We start from the raw sequence: 19,985 nt of genomic DNA, 5'->3' as shown, positions 1-19,985 counted from the left end.
GTTAAGAGTCCCAAAAAGACATCTAAGAGCAATAGAAAGAAAAAGCATACATCCATTTACTCCTGTGTGATTCGGTCTTTGTGGTATCTTAGCAGGAAGCCATAGAATCTTAGAATGGCTTGGGTTGGAAGGGACCTTCAAGACTACTTAGTTCCAACCCCCCTGCCATGGGCCCAGGGACACCTTCTACCAGACCAGATTGGCTTTGAGCTCTGCCCAGCTTGGAGCCACAACCTCTCTGGGTCAACCTGCTCCAGTGCTCATGATGTTCACGGGGAAGCCCCTCTGAGACTCTGAAAGCCTGGCACAGAGGGAACACTTCTGAGTGGGACATTCAGTGCAGCATGTGACTGAGTCACTACTCGCTCAAAAGAATAGTGAAGAGGTGATTGGGAACAGTCAGCATGGCTTTGCCAAGGGCAAATCCTGCCTGACCAACCTGGTGGCCTTCTATGAGCAGGTGACAAAATTAATAGACGAGGGGCGAGCAACTGATGTCGTTTACCTGGACCTGAGCAAAGCCTTCGACACTGTCCCACACCACATCCTGGTCTCCAAACTGGTGACACATGGGTTTGATTGGTGGACCACTAGATGGATAAGGAACTGGCTTGATGGCCGCACCCAAAGAGTGGCTGTCAATGGCTCCATGTCCCAGTGGAGGCCAGTGACAAGTGGAGTCCCTCAGGGATCAGTCCTGGGACCTATCTTATTCAACATCTTTGTGGGGGACATGGACAGTGGCATTGAGTGCACCCTCAGCAAGTTTGCTGATGACACCAAGCTGTGTGGTGCAGCAGACACGCTGGAGGGAAGGGAGGCCATCCAGAGGGACCTTGACAGGCTGGAGAGGTGGGCACAAGCCAACCTCATGAAGTTCAATAAGAGCAAGTGCAGGGTCCTGCATCTGGGTCGAGGCAATCCCAGGCACAAATACAGGCTGGGCAGTGACTGGCTGGAGGGTAGCCCTGAGGAGAGAGACTTGGGGGTGCTGGTGGACAAAAAGCTCAACATGAGCTCTCAGTGTGCACTTGCAGCCCGCAAAGCCAATCAGATCCTGGGCTGCATCAGGAGAAGTGTGGCTAGCAGGTCGAGGGAGGTGATCCTCCCCCTCTACTCAGCCCTGGTGAGACCCCACCTGGAGTACTGTGTCCAGTTCTGGAGCCCCTATTACAAGAGGGATGTGGAGGTGCTGGAACGTGTCCAGAGAAGGGCCACGAGGATGATCAGAGGGCTGGAGCACCTCTCCTGTGAGGACAGACTGAAGGAGTTGGGGCTGTACAGTCTGCAGAAGAGAAGGCTCCGAGGAGACCTAATTGTGGCCTTCCAGTATCTGAAGGGGGCCTACAGGAAGGCTGGGGAAGGACTTCTCAGGATATCAGGTAGTGATAGGACTAGGGGGAATGGAATGAAGCTGGAGGTGGGGAGATTCAGGCTGGATGTGAGGAGGAGGTTCTTCACCATGAGAGTGGTGAAACCCTGGAATGGGTTGTCCAGGGAGGTGGTCGAGGCCCCGTCCCTGGGGGTGTTTAAGAGCAGGCTGGATGAGGCTCTGTCCAGCCTGATCTAGTGTGGGGTGTCCCTGCCCATGGCAGGGGGGTTGGAACTAGATGATCCTTGTGGTCCCTTCCAACCCTGAATGAAACTATGAAACTATGATGAGAACAGGAACCACCATCACCCAGCAAGGCTGGCAAGGGAGCACCTCTGGTGAAACGATTCTCAGATACCACACTGACCTTTCAGAGCTGGGAATATTAAACCCAACAGCTTTTTTCCCCTTCTTCCTGATTGGCAAAGGGAAGAAGAATTTAGATTCCTAAATATATCTGCAAAAAGCATTACCTAGAGGATGTTCTCCTTTCACAGACACTAAACCACACAAGATAAAACACCCCAGTGCTGGCAGAAGCAATGAGCACACCCACAGAGCACGCTGAAGAGACAGCAAGTGCCTGAGCTACACCTGAGGACAAGCTCACTGCAAGGCAGTAGCAGGCAGTGATGTTCAGCACCAGCAGCTCAGTGGTGGGACAACTTAATTACTTGCTGAAGGCAGATGAGACAGCAGGGACTGCAATGATGCAATCAGACAGGCTGAGCAGTTGGACAGCACATGCCTCTACCTGCTGAGCTAGAGGAGCAACTCTATTAACAGGCAGAGGCACCGAGAACTTTTCAGCCCACGACAGCTAAAAGAGAAGGACGTGATCTCTCACACTAATGTAGCAGGACTACATTTGCCCAGCAGAAAGCCTCTTTATAAATCAAGTTATTGAAATGTGAGGTCCCACCTCCCCAGAAAAAGACAACTAAATCAACACAAAACCTCATGGTTTCAGAAGGCTGGAATTTTAAGCAAACACCTCAGCCTTCTGATGAGAAACAACTTGAGTTTACCTCACATTTTTTAACCATTATTCTGTCGGGACTTTTTGTCTCTTGCCCACTTCTAGCCAGCCCTGAAGCTGCATCCAGAAGTATTCTTGCTTTGCTAATCATTAAATGTCTCACAAGATCTCAACTGCAAATGGAAAAGCTGATGTGGTACGACCTGCCCTCTGCGTGGGAAACTGCAGGAGCTGTGGCAGCAGATTGCTTTGAGGCTATTTCACAGAAAAAGTTTTCATTTCAGGGAAAAACCTGTTTATAACAAACAAAATCAGAGCAGCTTGCCCTGGTCCCTTCTTGCAACCTTATAATGTCTTGCAGTAATTCATCCTGCCCTTGATTCCTTTGTACCATACATTCCCTGCAACCTGTGGGGTGCGAGCACATGGAAGGCATTGCCTGACCCCAGACAACAGATGAAGTTGCTGAGCTGCAACCTTCTAGATCCACCCACTACATAAACTAGATCCACCCTTCTAAATCCTCCCACTGGGGTGTCAAAATCAGCAGAAGGATCAGCAATAATGGCAATTAAATATAACAGGATGGAACTAAGCTGAGAAGTATCTAGGCTGAGCAGCAAACAAAATGATCTCGTGACATTTATGAGACTTGCCACTGAAGAGGAATAAAGGTGCCTCTAGAAATGTGTTTTTCAAGCAGCACTTCAGTGAAATGTTAAAGAAGAAACCTTGGATTTATGTATCTGGAAAGAGGGCAGGAGAGGACTGCATCTCAGTTCCTGCCATAGGCTAAGAAGGAAAAAAATTCTCCAGTGCTTCATATCACAGTGAAAGAGAATTAACCCAAGAGATTCTGTCATAAGCACACTGTAGAACCATGAGGATCTGGAAGAGCAATCTTCCTTTTATGACAGAAACAGCTACCAAAGGCCCTTGGGTACCAACAAGGTTAGCTAAGAAAAGCATGTCAGGATGTTGGAGTCAATGATCTCCAGAGGGCTCTTCCAACCCCTACCACTCTGCAACAAAACTGCTGAGGCTGAATTTAGCATTTCAAATTGCCTTTTTGTTTGGTTGGTTTGGGTTGGGTTTTGTTTTGTTTAAGGAGAAGAACATCTTTCTGCAACACACTGTGTAAAGCAACAGCTTTGAGAGCGCTTCCATGGGTACTATTTACAAACTGGAAGCCAGGAGGGAGCAGGGAGCTGTCTGACATTTGTTTCTCTTCAGAGAATATATACATGTGCCTTGTAAGTTTGGAACACAAGCCCTGTGAGAAGAGGCTGAGGGAGCTGGGATTGCTTAGCCTGGAGAAGAGGAGGCTCAGGGGAGACCTTATTGCTCTCTACAACTACCTGAAGGGAGGTTGTAGCCAGGTGGGGGTTGGTCTCTTCTCCCAGGCAACCAGCACCAGAAGAAGAGGACACAGTCTCAAGCTGCACCAGGGGAGGTTCAGACTGGATGTTAGGAAGAAATTCTACACAGAGAGAGTAATTGCCCACTGGAATAATCTGCCTGGGGAGGTGGTGGAATCACCATCATTGGAGGTGTTTAGGAGGAGATTTGATGGGGTGCTTGGTGCCATAGTTTAGCTGATTAGGTGGTATTGGATGATAAGTTGCATGTGATGATCTTGAAGGTCTCTTCCAACCTGGTCTGTTCCTATTCCTATTCCTATTCCTATTCCTATTCTATTCAAATGTAAGTTCTCAGGAAGCCCCAGTGACATTCCAGCTCTCTCCTGTGATGCCCATGGAAAGCACAACTACTCACCCACCACCCTGACTTTGTCTGAGGGGGAGAAGGTGTGAACAGCAGAGACAAGCAGTCAGCAGCACAGAGAAAAGGCAAGAGAGATAAATGGACAATGTGACATTTAGATAGATAAAAATCACATCCAAGAGATCAATACAGGAATTCTTAAGAGTTACAAGAGCAAAATATTCTCCCATTGATTTCTTATTTTAAACCATTAACAGGAAAGTGGCTAAAGGTAAATACACTGCAGCATCAGTAGCAGCACCTCTGCTGTGAATTGCTGCAAACCACATCTGTCCAGAGACTCAGCTTTTGCTAACAAGACAAAGCCAGCAGTGCCCCACAGACACCCCAGTGTCAGGCTGGGGTTTTGCTTTAAGCTATAGATGGATTAAGTGCAGCTTTCAAAGTAAAGCCCCTCTGCAGAACTCTGCTGCTCTGTGTATCTTCTCTAACACCAGCACAGTAGCAGCAGGGCTCAGCCTGTTCCAGCAGCAGCTTGCAGAGGGAATCATAAAAATGTTCAAATCCCCATCCCTCTCTCTTTTTCGTGTTTCAATTGACCAAATGGCACCCATTTGCCTGGAGCACTGAAGGAGGCTGTGGTGAGAGGAGAAATCGATGGGAGGAAAGAGAGAGGCTGGGCTTTCAGCTGGAGGCAGCCCGCTGAAGGCTGACGTTATTGATTTCAGCCAGTTCAGCTGGCCTTGTAATTAAAATGTAAATTGGAGAAAGAGATTATGTCCTGACAGAAATGGTGGGATTAGGGGGAGATAAAAGCCCCTCAGTGCAAACTCAGAGAAAGAGCAAGGCCAGGTTTCCTCAGCTGTGTGGATTTAGAAGAAATGTAGCTACTTCAGATTCACTTCAGTTTAATTGAAAAGACAGAGCTAGAATATAAACAAGTGTCGTGGACTGAGACCTTCCTGAGAAATCAGCACCATTGCTGGCTCCTACTTGTTGAATCTCAGTCAAGCTGAGATTGCCCAGGGAGGTTTTGGATGTCCCCAGCCTGGTTAGATGAAGCCTTGAGCAAGCTGAGCTAGCAGAAGGTGCCCCTGCCCACGGCAGGGGCTTGGAACTAGATGATCCTTTACAACCCAAACCATTCTAGGAATCTATGAATCTATGTAATGTGTGTTATTAGCACAGACACACTCCAGGTCTGTCAGGGAAACCCAGTGGTCCAGGTGCAGTCTCCTCACCTCTCTCTGGAGCGCTTGCAGAACCTGCATCTGTTTCACTCAGGGAGCACAAGGAGCTGCACAGACAAGTCATAGAATCAAAGACTGGTTTGGGTTGGAAGGGACTTTCAAAATCATCTAGTTCCAACCCCTGCCATGGGCAGGGACACCTTTCACTCAACCGGGTTTCTCAAGGACTCATCCAACCTGACACTAACATTTCCAGGGAGGGGGCATGCACAAGCTCCCTGGGCAACCTGTTCCAGTGTCTCACCATCCTCACTGTCAAGAATTTCTTCCTAATCTCCAGCCTAAATCTATACAGCTGTGCAAGGCTGAGGCACAAGTTGCTACACTACCAAGCCAACATCACTTTCAAAGCTGACTTCACACAGACCTGCAGAGCAGAAGGTTCAGGTCAGTGTCTGGGGCATTGCTTCTGAACTGCTTCAGTGCTTCAGTATCAGCTCTGCTGCATCTCTCCATGCACAAATGTGTGTGAACAAAATTAACACAGGAGATCACAGACTTCATTATCTCTGAGGGTTCTGTGTACATCAGGGATGGAGATGTCAAATATGTGTCATTTCTGACAGGTATCCAATCCCTGTGAAACCATCACAAATTAAAGGAATAGGCAGGTGTTGGGGTTGGTTGTGCTGTTTTCCCCCCTTTTAAATTTGGCTTGTTTGAGGTTTTAATTGGAATCAAATTTAATCAACCTCTACTTAACAAAAACCAACCCAAACCAACCCCTACAAAATTATCACCCCAAGCTGGGCCAGGGGAAGTTTGGGCTGGATGTTAGGAAGAAGTTCTTTACAGAGAGTGATTGCCCAGTGGAATGTGCTGCCCAGGGAGGTGGTGGAGTCACCATCACTGGAGGTGTTTAGGATGAGACTGGATGAGGCACTTGGTGCCATGGTTTGGTAGATTTGATAGTGTTGGGTAAAAGGTTGGACTCAATCTCAAAGGTCTTTTCCAACCTGGTTAATTGTAATTCTAGTCTATTTTTTCCTGTTATTATCCCTTCATCTCCACAGACCTCTAAAATGAGGACAAAACTAATAAAACCATCTGTCATGAGCAAAGCTTTAAAAGAGGACAGAAGTCTAACATCAATTAAAGCACCATTTGCTGTGGTAGGAAACTTCTAATTTTAGATAGACACAGTTTCTTATCTTACCCTTGGATGCCACTAAAGAAATGGCTGGCTGCACCTGCCAGGGGAGGCTGCTGACATGCCAGAGGTGACTTCAGCAAATGCTGTCCCAACACACTAAGCTGTGTGTGCACCCAAACAGCTCCACACGTGGACAACTGCACAGGGAAGCTGCACAGCTCCATCTCTCACCTTACCCACCTTAAGGCTTTAAGCCAACCAATGGCTAGCTGAGAGCAAAGGCTGCATGTGAGAAGTCTCCAGTTGAAATAAGACTTTCCTCTGTCCTTTGGGCTCTCTTTTAAATGCACAATGCCTCCATTTTTAAGAGTTAGCAAAACCAGCCATGCAAGGGGCAAGGAACATAAGCAACACGAGTGCAGAGTGTGGAGAACCAGAGCAACTCCACGGAGATGATTTTCATAGCAGTTGGGTTTTCATCCCAACCTTTCTCTTTCCAGCTCAAGTGTCTGAAATGGCTCTGTGGTAGCAGAGGAAGGCTGGGCTCTTGGCTGGTGCAGACATCAGGTGCAAGTGTAAATAAGGATTATACAAATGGGAGGTCGTTAAAAGTCTGGTAATGCTAATTTGGCATGACACCCCTAATGGGTTATATCTTCACACTTCAGTTCTCTAATCACCTAAATTCTCTTAACAAATTTACATTTCATCTTACACATGGAGATTCAAATTGACTTGTTTAATTTCCCCTCCACCCAAACTGTGCCCATGCTCAGTTCAGCTTAGATATCACAGAGCATCATCAATTTGGAGATCATCACCATCATGCACACATAGACACTGCAACAGCACATGTACACTGATGCACACAAAAAGTTCCCCTGGCTAACTCAGGATCTTTCCATTATTCACAAGCTCCTCAGATCCCAGCAGAACCACAAATACATCCCTGCACCATCAGAAAGCCTCTCAGCTTCAAATTTACCTTGTGGGGAGGATACTTCCATTTTCCTAAGAGAAGTGAAAGGGAACAGTGCGATTTTGAATCAATGATTTAAATGACATGTTTCAGCCCATTTCCACACTTATGTTTTAAACTTGTTTTCCTGTTCAGTACTAAAAGTTAACCTGAAGAACTGTTCTTTTGTCCTGGTTTGTTCAGAAAAAGCAAACACACAAGGAAAAAAAAAAGCTTTAAACTGTTCACAGAATGGCTTGGGTTGGAAGGGACCTCAGGGATCATCCAGTCCCAACCCCCTGCCATGGGCAGGGACACCTTCCACTACACCAGCTTGCTCAAGGTCCCAACCAGCCTGGCCCTGAACACTTCCAAGCTTGGAGCCACCTTCTACATAGCACTTTTTTTTTTAACACTGCAGGTTTAATGTTCTGGGTTAGAGCATTCCACTTGCATTGGCTTCCATTTCCTTAGCTCAGAGTCCCCATGAACTGAACAGGAAGAATGTCACAACCCCCCACCTGGATCACATGAAGATGAAGCTAAAGTCACTGCTATGATAGCTGCACTTCCACATGGATGAAAGACTCACAGAATCACAGAACTGTCAGGGTTGGAAGTGACCTCAAAGATCATCCAGTTCCAACTCCCCTGACTCACATGGAATTGCAGAAGTAAAATAGAACAAACCAGATTGAAAGGTCTCTTCCAGCCCGGTTTATTCTATTCTATTCTAAGTGGCTGCCTAACCCAGCCAATTCTTTGTCAAACACATGCTCCCTGAAATCAAGAGATTCCTGTACCTCTCACAGGATAATTCACTTTTCCTCAATGTGCCAAAGGGATTCTCCCCCCTCCCTTTTTTTGCTTATTAGAAACAGATGCAGAACAGAACCCAGCAGAGCAAACAGAGTTCTCCATTTTCCTCATGCAGCCTGAAGTAATTACACAGAAGTCAGCTGATTTATGCAGTAGCTATAGATCCACTTCTGAAATAGATTTTGAACTAGTAACTGGCCAGTTGGTCCAAGAAAGCACTGAAGTCCACAAAGACAGAAGAAAGCACATGCATAAAAGATAACCTGAACTCTCTTCAGGAATTGGGAACTCTTCTCAGACCTTTCCCTGAACTGGGAGCTTACACAACAACTTTGAATGGCAGCAAGAAAAGCTGAGTGACTCCAGGGACATCAAGAATGGTTCATTTATTTCAAAATGCCCATTTTTAACAAACCCACCAGACAAAGAAGAGCCAGGTGTGATCATTAGCTCCTGCATGTACACAAAATGGGAGAGAGGTTTTGTTTTCTGATTGATTGGCTCCCTCACCATAATGTCCTTTCCTATCAGCAATAGTTTAAACACAAATTGGGAATTTGTTAATCCATTTTACAGAGCTTTTTAAACCATCCTTCAATTGTTCTTTTATCCCTCTCCATGAGGAGGGATTCAGAGAGCAGAAAGGATTGTGTCAGTGTTATACAAAGGGTGGTAAGATGCTTTATCATGTAAAAAAACATGGGGCCATTAGGAAGAGAGGGAAGGGATGAGCACATTTCACTCCCAGTGGAAGCTGACAAGTATAAACAGAACTTCCACATGTTAAGATTCATCAGGCTGGTGGTCAAGATATGAAAAACAAGTTCCAGGGCCTGGAATTAAGAAAATACTAGCCTGGGCACAAGGGGTACTGCCAAAGGAAGGGAAAGAAACCCCCAAAGATAAATCATAGGTATATTAATGACTGATTTGCTCATTCACTATCACTCCTAATGGTTTTAGACTCTTTCATCAGTCACATACATGTCAGAAACTTTTCACAACTGTCTGGAAGGCTGCTGCCCCTCTCTTCCCTTGCATTCCTTTTTGGAAAGCTCCCCCTGTTAGCAATATTAGAACTTACTCAGTATTTATTGCAAGAGTGAGGTAGTTGGGATGGACAACATCTCCTGGTATAAAATGACATAAACCTCATCTCACCCCAGCCCACTCCCAGCATTTCTGACATTCAGGCTCATTCACAGCTCTGCGATCCCTTCCCACTCAGTATGTGTTTAGCTCACTTGTAAGCATGCAGTGTGCCGCTTCTAGCTCTGAACTGCAGTGAGGACATGCTGGAGTGAAATAAGCTCCTGGGCTGTGTAGCTCTTGCTCCTCCTGGAAGGTGTTTGTTTGTCTAGAGCCAGGAGCTGGTCCCTATCTGTGTGATGACTTCCTGGGAGCACGCAGGGGTTACCCACACTGCTGCTCACTTCATTACTTCAGAGCAGCTGTTTATTTACCCAGTGCAGCAAGGAACATGCAGGGATAAAGCCTGGCACAGCTGGGCAAACTCACCATACTCCTTACGCAGGTGGTCTGGAATGTGGGGCTCATAACCTTCCTTCTCAGGGACCTCCACAAAGTCATCTTCATCCTCGTCGTCATCATCCTCATCTTTGGCTTTCATCTACAGAGAGATTTTTGTTGGTTTGGGTTTATTATTCTTTTTTTTTTCCCCCCTCTTTTTTTAATGTGAAGACTGCTTTTGGTTTCCCTTTACAACCTTCCACAGACATTCTTATAGCTCCATTGAGACTGCTCTGTGTCCAAAGTATTTCCCTAATTATGTATTTAATCTTTATCTGAGCTTAGGCCTTTGCTTAACATTTTATCTGTAAAGCCATACCCTATCCTAAGGGCTTCCTTAAAGCCCCTTTTATCCATCAGAACACTTGCAGTTGGTGAAGTCTGAGAAAGTGTGAAGCTATAAAGTAAGACCAAAATCTTAAGATAACATTGAGATTTTGAGTTAATGAGCAAACTACAGCTTTATTTCCTCCCCCTTTGCTGATTTTACTCATTTAGCTATACCCAAATAGTCTGTGGCATGTTAAATAATACCACAAACTGATTAAGAGCTCAGAGGCAGAGCAGGCAAGCAGGAGAAGCTGATGGGACCTACAAGCTAATACTGATCAAAGTCAGAACATTCAGATCTTGTCCATTGCAGGGTTTCACAGATTGAATGTCTCCTGCAACGAGGCCTCAGCTACATCTCTGGGCAACCTGTTCCAGTATTTTACCTCTCTCACTGTAAAGAACTTCCTCCTAATGTCCAACCTAAATCTACACTGTTCCAGTTTCAAACCATTTGCCCTCATCCTATCACTATAGGCCCTTCTAAACAGTCCCTTCCCAGCCTTCTTGTTGGCCTTTTTCAGATACTGGAAGGCCACTCCAAGGTCTCCCCAGAACCTTCTCTTCTCCAGGCTGAACAGCCCCAACTCTCCCAGCCTATGCCCATAGCAGAGATGCTCCAGCTCTCTGATCGTCTTTGTGGCCTCCTCAGGACCCACTCCAGCAGGTCCATGTCTATTTTGTTGGGCCCCAGAGCTGGACACATCACTCCAGGAGAGGTCTCACCAGCACACAGCAGCAGAATCACCTCTCTCATCTGCTGGCCACAATTCTTTTGATGTAGCTCAAGATGCCATGGGCCTTCTGGGCTGCAAGTACCCATTGCTGGCTCACGTCCAGCTTCTCATCCACCAACAATCCACCAACACCCCCAAGTCCTTTTCTGCAGGGCTGCACTGAACTGATTTTTAATAAAGATCACCAATTTCTATTAACAGCCACACTGATACTTTAACCTGGGTGGGGAAAGTTAGAAACACAACTCTTGACTTTAAGAAAGCTGTAGCTCCAGTGAGAAGAAAAACTGCCACACACCAGCACTTACTGTCCTGAACAGAGCAGATCCACTATTGTGTTCTTACAGTCAATGACTAGTTAGTCTTCATTTTAAGACCAAGTCCCAGCATCATCATGCTAGAAAGTATCTTGCTGCCAAAGACAGCAACAATCACAACACAGAGTCACAAAACCCTAGGATGATTTGGGTTGGAAGGAGCCTTCCAGGTCATCTAGTTCCAAACCCCCTGTCATGGCCAGAGACACCTTCATTAGACCAGGTTGTTCAAGGTCCCATCCAACCTGGCCTTGAACAGCTCCAGAGAGGGGGCATCACAACCTCCCTGGGCAACCTGTTCCAGTGTCTCACCACCCTCACTGTAAAGAATTTCTTCCCACTATCTACTCTTGTAGTTTTTTTCCTAATATAGATTTATTTTTAGTATCTAGGTTTGAGGAATTGAGAAATTATGTCAAACTAGTAAAAGGAAGGAAAACTCAGCTCAGACTGCTGATTTCCTGAAATTGCCAGATTATATCTAAACTATCAGCAGGCAGAACACAAACACTTAGGTGCATAGCATATCTGAAAGGACTTAGAATCATACAATCAACAAGGTTGGAAAAGACCTCAAAGATCATCAAGTCCAACCTGTCACCCAACACCTCATGACCACTAAACCATGGCACCAAGTGCCACATCCAATCCCCTCTTGAACACCTCCAGGGATGGTGACTCCACCACCTCCCTGGGCAGCACATTCCAATGGCTAACAACTCTCTCTGTGAAGAACTTACTCCTCACCTCAAGCAAACCCTCAGGTGGCTCAGTTGGTAGTGCATCAGGACCCTTAATGGGAAGGTTGTGAGTTCAAAGCCTGCAGTGGGCAGTAGTGTCCTCCCTACTCTAGTCATGAGGTCTGTGCTGACAGGTTGGACTCGATGATGCTTGAGGTTCCTTCCAACCTTAGGAATACTGAACACTGACTTCACAAGAATCACAGACTGGTTTAGCTTGGAAGGGACCTTCAAGACCATCTAGTTCCACCCCCGCTGCCTTGGGCAAGGACACCTTCCACTAGACTAGCTTGCTCGAGGCCTCATCCAGGCTGGCCTTGAACACCTCCAGGGTGGCAGCATCCACAGCCTCCCTGGGCATTGAAGAGAACTATCTGTAACTGGAAAGCCTCCTGATGTGTTCACTTGTCACTGGGGGCCCGGAGCTCTCTGTCCAAAGTTCTGTGAGCTTCATTAATCCCCAACTTGAAAACTGCACCGGAGGCAACTTTCCGCATTACCTGCACGGCTTGGAACTTGAAGGCACGTGAAAAGCCTGATGGAGAAAAGGCATAATCAGATGCAAATGCACTTTGTTTAGGTACAATCCATGAGCTGTGCATTCAAGTACTATGGAAAGCATTAATCATGGGAAACTGTAATTTTTGTTATCAGTCTAACACTAATCAAAAGGGAAACCTGTCACCACCGCTGACCTGTGAAACGTCCCAATTATACTCTTTGGAAATGACAGGAGCACTTAACTTGCTCACAGAGCAAATGATGACAATCAATCAAGTTTGAATAACAATGAGCCACGGAGCTGAAAATTATTTTTTGTATAGAATCTCCCCAGGAATTTATGAAAGGTGAAAAGCAACCCAAGGTTTTAGGGGCATGATGGCTTTCAGCCGGTGCAGCGCACAGCAAACACTAAACAGAATTTATGTGTTTTAATTTTCTAAAAGGTAGATGTGGGTTTGGTGCTACAATGCATAACATACCATGCCAGCTTTTAAATATGGGGGTCATTTTCATAAAATATTATGCTTATTGCTCACACCCTTGAATTTCCCTGGGGGCTTTCCGTGAAATTTAGATGTCCTGCTTTTAAAATAAATAAATAAATAAAAAATATTTTTAAAAAATTAACTGCTTAGCTAACTGTATGGAATTAAAACCTCCTCTCCCTTCAACCACCTCAACAGGCTGGACAGACAGGCAGACTCCAACAGCATGAGATTGAACACATCCAAGTGCCGGGTTCGGCACATCGGCCACAACAACCCCATGCAGTGCTACAGGCTGGGGTCAGAGTGGCTGGAGAGCAGCCAGGCAGAGAGGGACCTGGGGGTAATGGTAAGTGAACATGAGCCTGCAGTGTGCCCAGGCAGCCAAGAGAGCCAATGGCATCCTGGCCTGCATCAGGAACAGTGTGGCCAGCAGGAGCAGGGAGGTCATTCTGCCCCTGTACACTGCACTGGTTAGGCCACACCTCGAGTGCTGTGTCCAGTTCTGGGCCCCTCAGTTTAGGAAGGAGGTTGACTTGCTGGAACATGTCCAGAGAAAGTCAATAAAGTTGGTGAGAGGCTTGGAACACAAGCCCTATGATGAGAGACTGAGCGAGCTGGGGTAGCTTAGCCTGGAGAGGAGACGACTCAGGGGTGACCTTACTGCTCTCTACAACTACCTGAAGGGAGGTTGTAGACAGGCAGATGTTGGTCTCTTCTCCCAGGCAGCCAGCACCAGAACAAGAGGACACAGTCTCAGGCTGCACCAGGGGAGGTTTAGGCTGGATGTCAGGAAGAAGTTCTATACAGAGAGAGTGATTGCCCATTGGAATGTGCTGCCCAGGGAGGTGGTGGAGTCACCATCACTGGAGGTGTTCAGGAGGAGACTTGATGGGGTGCTTGGTGCCATGGGTTAGTTGCTTCGGTGGTGTTGGATTGGTTGATGGGTTGGACGCGATGATCCTGAAGGTCTCTTCCAACCTGGTTTATTCTATTCTAACCAGACATAAAGGCTTTATTTTGACACTACCTTTAATATTTTAGGAGTCCTCACTGGTGGCCATTCAAACAGTTGGATGGTAGCAGTGGGTAGTTGTATCTCAATTTACATCACTCCAGTGGGGTAGTGTCAGAACTATCCCATTTCTCCTGGCTTGCTCTACACCCTTTCTACAGAAAGAAGGGGAACCCAGAGGCCACATTATTAGTCAGGAAAGTATTGGGGATCAGATCAGCTCCTGGACACCAGAAGGAAAGCCTCCTCCAAATCTTTTGGTTTAATTCTACCTTTCAAACATGAAGAAGGCTCCAGAGTGAGTTCTACAGATGTGGGATGAAAGTTCAGCCACTGTCCATCTGCTTCTCCACTACAGGCAAACTTTTGCAGTAAATTAAAAAAGCTAACTAAAAATCCACAGTTAAATCAGGAGAAATAAACACTGAAGACAACACACTGAGTGGCAGAATTAGTAACTTGCACTCCTTTAGCAACGAGTGGTTAGGTCCTCGCAGACAAGAGAAGCAAGGCCATGATGAAAAACAAGCAATGTGCCATTTCTAGCCTGCTGGATCTGAAGGGAAGTATAAGCTCAGGTGATGAATTCTACAAGGCAAAGCTTTTCTTGTAGTGTGCAGAATTAAACACCTCTGAGATAAGTAGCCATGCAACTGCTTGTTTCTCAAGAACCTGTCAAAGAACGTGGGAAAAAGGGTCCTGTCCTCAAATCCATTCTCATTATCAGGTGATGAGAGGGAAGTCACTGAGGCAGTTTGCAGTCTTATCAGAGAGGAAGGGTGAGCTACCTTCTGTCACTGCAGGATGGGGCACCTGAACTCCCCTCAGAGGCTACTTGCACCGGCACTGCTCCTCAGGTGCCACAGAAAAGTTCTTCCACCGGGTGTTAACCTGCTCCAGAGTGCAGGCATTTATTTATTTATGAATTCATCCAAGTGAATCATGCTTTTGCAACACCATGGGGGGATTTTTAAGGTGGCAGTTCTCCTGAGGAGGCAACTCACTGTGAGAAGAGACAGGAGTTAGCTAGACAATTTTGGTCTCTTCTCCCAGGCAACCAGCACCAGAACAAGGGGACGCAGTCTCAAGCTGCATCAGGGGAGGTTTAGACTCGAGGTGAGGAGGAAGTTCTTCACCGAGCGAGTCATTCGTCATTGGAATGTGCTGCCCAGGGAGGTGGTGGAGTCACCGTCCCTGGAGGTGCTCAAGAGGAGATCGGACGTGGCACTTGGTGCCATGGTTTAGTCATGAGGTCTGTGTTGGCAGGTTGGACTCAATGATCCTCGAGGTCTCTTCCAACCTTAGTTATACTGTGATACTGTAATTCCCACCTTCCTGGGGTGAACTTATTTGCATATGAGAATACAGAGAAAAAACCAACATAGGCAATGCACATGCACTATCTTCACTGCAATCAGGCAGAACACTCACCCCTCAATTCTCCCAATTCTCATTAGAGCTTAGTGCTGACCCTTCCAGCTGGGCAAGTGCAATTCTCTTGCTCCTCAACTCCCCAAAAATTAAAAACCTTGGAAAAGTCAGATGGTTGCTTATCAGTCTCCATCTTAGTAAAACTATCAAGAACAAATATGGGATTGCAGCAGAAAGGGAATTGTGTCTTTTAGAACATTCCCACAGCCTCCAGCTGTTGTAGCTGTCACAGTCTCAAGCTGTGCCAGGGGAAGTTTAGGCTCAAGGTGAGGAGAAAGTTCTTCACTGAGCGAGTTGTTGGCCATTGGAATGTGCTGCCCAGGGAGGTGGTGGAGTCACCATCCCTGGAGGCGTTCAAGAGGAGATTGGATGTGGCCTTTGGTGCCATGGTCTAGTCATGAGGTCTGTGGTGACAGGTTGGACTCGATGATCCTTGAGGTCTCTTCCAACCTTGGCGATACTGTGATAGCTCAGTGCAAGCACAGCCCCAGTTAAATGTCTTCCTCATCCCAACTAATAAAACCTCACCAGACCACCCCCAAACCTTCCACACAGGGTCCAGAAAGATAGAAAGCCTCCTACTCTGGAGACTTTCAAAACCCATCTGGGATGAGCTCCTGTGTGACCTGCTCTAGGTGATCCTGCCCTGGCAGGGGGGCTGGACTCAATGCTTTTTTTGAGGTCCCTTCCAACCCCTAACACTCTGTGATCCTGTGAAATACAAGCTTCTGGTCCTTTTCCCAGTTTTGTACAAACTGCCTGCTACATTCTGTTAAGAGGATTTAAAAACCTGAGCCTCTGCAATCATAACTGAAGCCATAAAATGACTGCAACACACAAAGCCATCCATTCACAGGCCTCCATGTCCAGCCTTTGCTAATGAGTTGGGAAGAAGAAGGAGGAAGAGAAAAAGAGAGCACACAAAGAAGTCATCTCTACTCACTGCAACAGCACTCACAAACTACAGCTGGGACCATTACATAAATTTTGCCCTGGTCTAATTACCTTGCTTTTGCAATCTCAATTACTTTCCCCCCCCCCCAAGAAATCACTTTTTTGTTCAGTTTTGTGTGTCTCTGGTTCCCCTTTCTTTTTGAAAAAGAAGGGGGAAAAAAAATTAAAGACAAAAAGAAAAAGAAATGATGTAAAGCATCCTCAGAGAAGTGAACTCTAAACTTCATTTGTCTTTCAGCAGGCTTGATGGCTATGCATTTAAAAACCCATTCTATCTTATAAACTAAAAATTAAATGTACTCAGCTGTGATGGTCGTCATTGCATCTGCTATTTATATGCTAATACCCTCCCTGGAAGATCTTGCAAATTATTCCACCATGCCAATATCTCATGTGCATCTAACTCAGAGCCAGCTAAATATTTTTCTAAGGGGGGGGGGGAGAAAAGATTTTTGGTTAGGCAGGCAGAATATTTATGGCTGCAGGAGCCAGTTAAAAGGGCGACCCTCAGGAAATGCTATTTTTTAACTCCACCGCCGCACAAACCAGGCAAGGGAATTTGGAAGCATTCTATGCAAGCAAACACTGCCTGGGGAAAAAGAATTTCTTGAATAGTGAATAGTCAAGCAGTGTATCTTACATGTAAAGACTTCCCTGAGTTCCTCCTTTCCCATCTGTAATGGGTTGGGGCAAACCCCCTCCCCACCACGCGCAGAAATAACGACTCAGCCAAACAGCTTGCAAAAGTGATGGAGAGTTTAAACAGAGAGCAGTGAGTGCGTGCAGAGAACTAGAAATACAGTGATAAGAAGAGCCCCAAAAACAGACCCAGAAAGATCCCATCCCCACCTGAGGGTGCACCCAAAACCCCCAGGGCTCCTCCTTCCCCCCCCCCACTGCTAGGCTAGTCTCAGCTGGCCAGATCTGAGGCTGTCCATCCCCCCGTGGCCTTGGGCCTAGCCAGACCCATGGCCGGGAGATCTCTCCCCCAGTTACCGGGTGGCAAAGAGGAAGGAAAGAGGAAGTGCCAGACCCCACCATAAAACTCATAGTGGTGCAAGGGATCATGGTAGGAAATAACCTAATTTCCTGTGTCAACCCACTGGGCTGGACTTCTGGACACAGGAAACACCCCTGTAGCAGAAGGGCACCCAGCCCAAACTACGACACCATCCTTTTATCCAGCACAAGATGTGGAAACAAACGCCGACACCCTGACAGATTTCATCCTGAGCTTTCCTGGGTGCAAGGCAAGGAAAACATCAACTACCAAACCAGCTGTATTTATAGGGACCTCCCACACACTCTCCCTCCCCTCTGCTCTGTGATTTGGGCATAAATTCAAATCTAGATGACTGCAAATTAAATCTGTGGTCCAGGCAAATCACGTTTTATGGGCACCAGTAAAAGTATCACCATTCATTCCGTCTGCACTTGCTCAACAGCACAGAGGCTACTTGGCCAGCCTGGCTTTTATTTAGAAATGCACTTTCCACAACATTTCATCATTTTCAGACGTTAGCAGAACTGCTTAAAGGGCTCCAGCCCAACAGTACAATGCAGAGCTTAATGATGCTACAGAAGTAGAGTGGTGAAACCCTGGAATGGGTTGTCCAGGGAGGTGGTCGAGGCCCCATCCCTGGGGGTGTTTAAGACCAGGCTGCATGAGGCTCTGGCCAGCCTGATGTAGTGTGGGGTGTCCCTGCCCATGGCAGGGGGTTTGGAACTAGATGATCCTTGTGGTCCCTTCCAACCCTGAATGAAACTATGAAACTATAATAAGTCATCTTCCCCAGGTTAGGTTCCAGTCAGGTCACCTCCTGCTGCCAGAGGATTTCTGTCACTGGTACAAGGGAGGCAATGGCGACCACAAAATGTTTTGGGCTGGAAAGGACCTTTAAGGGTCATCCAGTCCAACTCCCTGCAGTCAGCAGGGACATCTGCAACCAGGTTGCTCAGAGCCCAAACCAAGCTGACAGGGAACGGTTCCAGGGATGGGGTATCTACCACCTCTACAGGCAACCTGGGCCAGGATCTTACTATCCTGAGTATAAAAAAGTTTCTTCCTTTTCTCTGATCTGAACCTCTCTTTTAGTTTCAAACCATCACTCCCTTTCCTGTCACAACAGGCCCTGACAAAAAGTCTGTCCCCAGTTTTCTTATCAGCCCCTTTAAGTACTGAAAGGCCACAAGGAGGTCTCCCTGGAGCCTTCTCTTCTCCAGGCTGAACAACTTATCCATCTTTTGGTGTGGTAGTGCTGGGTTATAGTCACAGGGCAAGCAGACTACTCACAAGTGGAACAAGTGGAAACAGTGGGTAAGAAATTGCTCCCTCAAACAGTATCATGAGGAAGGGAAACAAGACACAGGACTATCCCTATAGATCTCTGTTAATGTTTGTATCATCTTTAAGTCTAACCATAAAAATCACTGCTGGAGGTGTTCAAGAGGGGATTGGATGTGGCACTCGGTGTCATGGTTTAGTCATGAGGTCTGTGGTGCCAGAGTGGACTTGATGATCTTTGAGGTCTCTTCCAACCTTGGTGATTCTGTGAAATACAGAAGCAGCTCCCCTGTCCAGCTCCCACAAGTGGCACAAAACAGCAACACGGACAAGAAAATCCACCTGCTAAGAATATACTCCTGCCCCTTGTGAGGTAGGATGGATAAAAAGCAGGAAGTAAATTTGTGCCTGCTACCTACAGAGAACAGACTGCTCAATGTTCTGAGATGAAGCAAAGGAGGTGACTCTCTGGCCTGAAAATCTGAAATACTTAACACAAGGGTTAACATGGTGATAGTGACATCCTGCTTTCCTTTAGAAGAGCTCCAAGTGGCCCCGTGCATCAGAGCAAGATCAGAGGCCACAGTGACAGCCCCGACAATTCCTGGCTGGATCTGCACAGCCAGGTATTTTGGACTCTGTAACAGCAGCAGGCTGCACAGCTAGTGCCAAGCATAAAATGCACCACAGCAACACTTAGCTCCAGGAAAAGGTAAAAGAAAAATCAGCCCCAAACAATCCCCATTAGACACCAGAACACTGTTTTGAGGGTTACTCTTGCAGTGCTTTGCTTTATATCAGTCCTACAGCCTCCTCAGACTTAAACCCTGAAAAGCTCTTCTAAGCTGAAAGGTGGTGATGAAAGAGATGTTTCACAGACAGAAATAATTACCATGTGATGGTTAAGATGGGGGAGGAAGGAAGAGGGAGCAGAAGCATCTGTATGACATTTAATATTTTGTGGGTACTCCCACAGCTATGGTTGAACTGGCTGTTAAAATAAATATTAGCTAGGAAAAGAAAGAAATCAATCTAAGCTGTTGCCAGGGCCACTACTTCAACCATACAAATGTTATTAAACTTTATTGTGAACACATTCCCTGTCCAGGAGGTACAGAAGCTGATCAAGGACATCTTTAGGTAGAATGCTGATTACATTATCAAATATTGCCATATTTCTCTTAGGGTTTAGAAAATACACTGACAGTCAACATAAAGCTCCTACTCCAATCTCAACATTAAATGCTTCTGCTTGTCAAAGGGTAACTTTGTCAAGAGTCAGGGTTTTGGTTTGGGTGCAGTCTAGAAACATCACCTGAGGAAAAGGCTCCATAAGGGAGTGGAACATCTTCCTTCTGAGGAAAGACTGAGGGAGCTGGCTCTCTTTAGCTCAGAGAAGAGGAGACCAAGAGGCAACCTCATTCATGTGAAGAGCAGTGTTGAGAGGATAGAGCCAGGCTCT

General features: G+C 46.5%; 1 protein-coding gene across 1 annotated transcript in view; it reads right to left on the bottom strand.

Annotated features, from left to right (window-relative positions):
- The window catches only part of UVSSA (UV stimulated scaffold protein A), a 50,368-nt gene that overhangs the window by 18,969 nt on the left and 11,414 nt on the right, over positions 1-19,985 (bottom strand). The window contains exon 7 of the mRNA XM_068149560.1: positions 9,715-9,826. Coding sequence (XP_068005661.1) covers positions 9,715-9,826 — 112 coding nt within the window. The remainder of the gene's footprint in view (positions 1-9,714; positions 9,827-19,985) is intronic.

This window comes from Melanerpes formicivorus, unplaced genomic scaffold, assembly GCF_026170545.1.
Source record: "Melanerpes formicivorus ecotype bairdi unplaced genomic scaffold, bMelFor1.0.p_v2 SCAF_18, whole genome shotgun sequence".
NCBI lineage: Eukaryota > Metazoa > Chordata > Aves > Piciformes > Picidae > Melanerpes > Melanerpes formicivorus.
The sequence above is the reverse complement of the archived record's forward strand: the minus strand, read 5'-3'. Positions and strand labels throughout refer to the sequence as shown.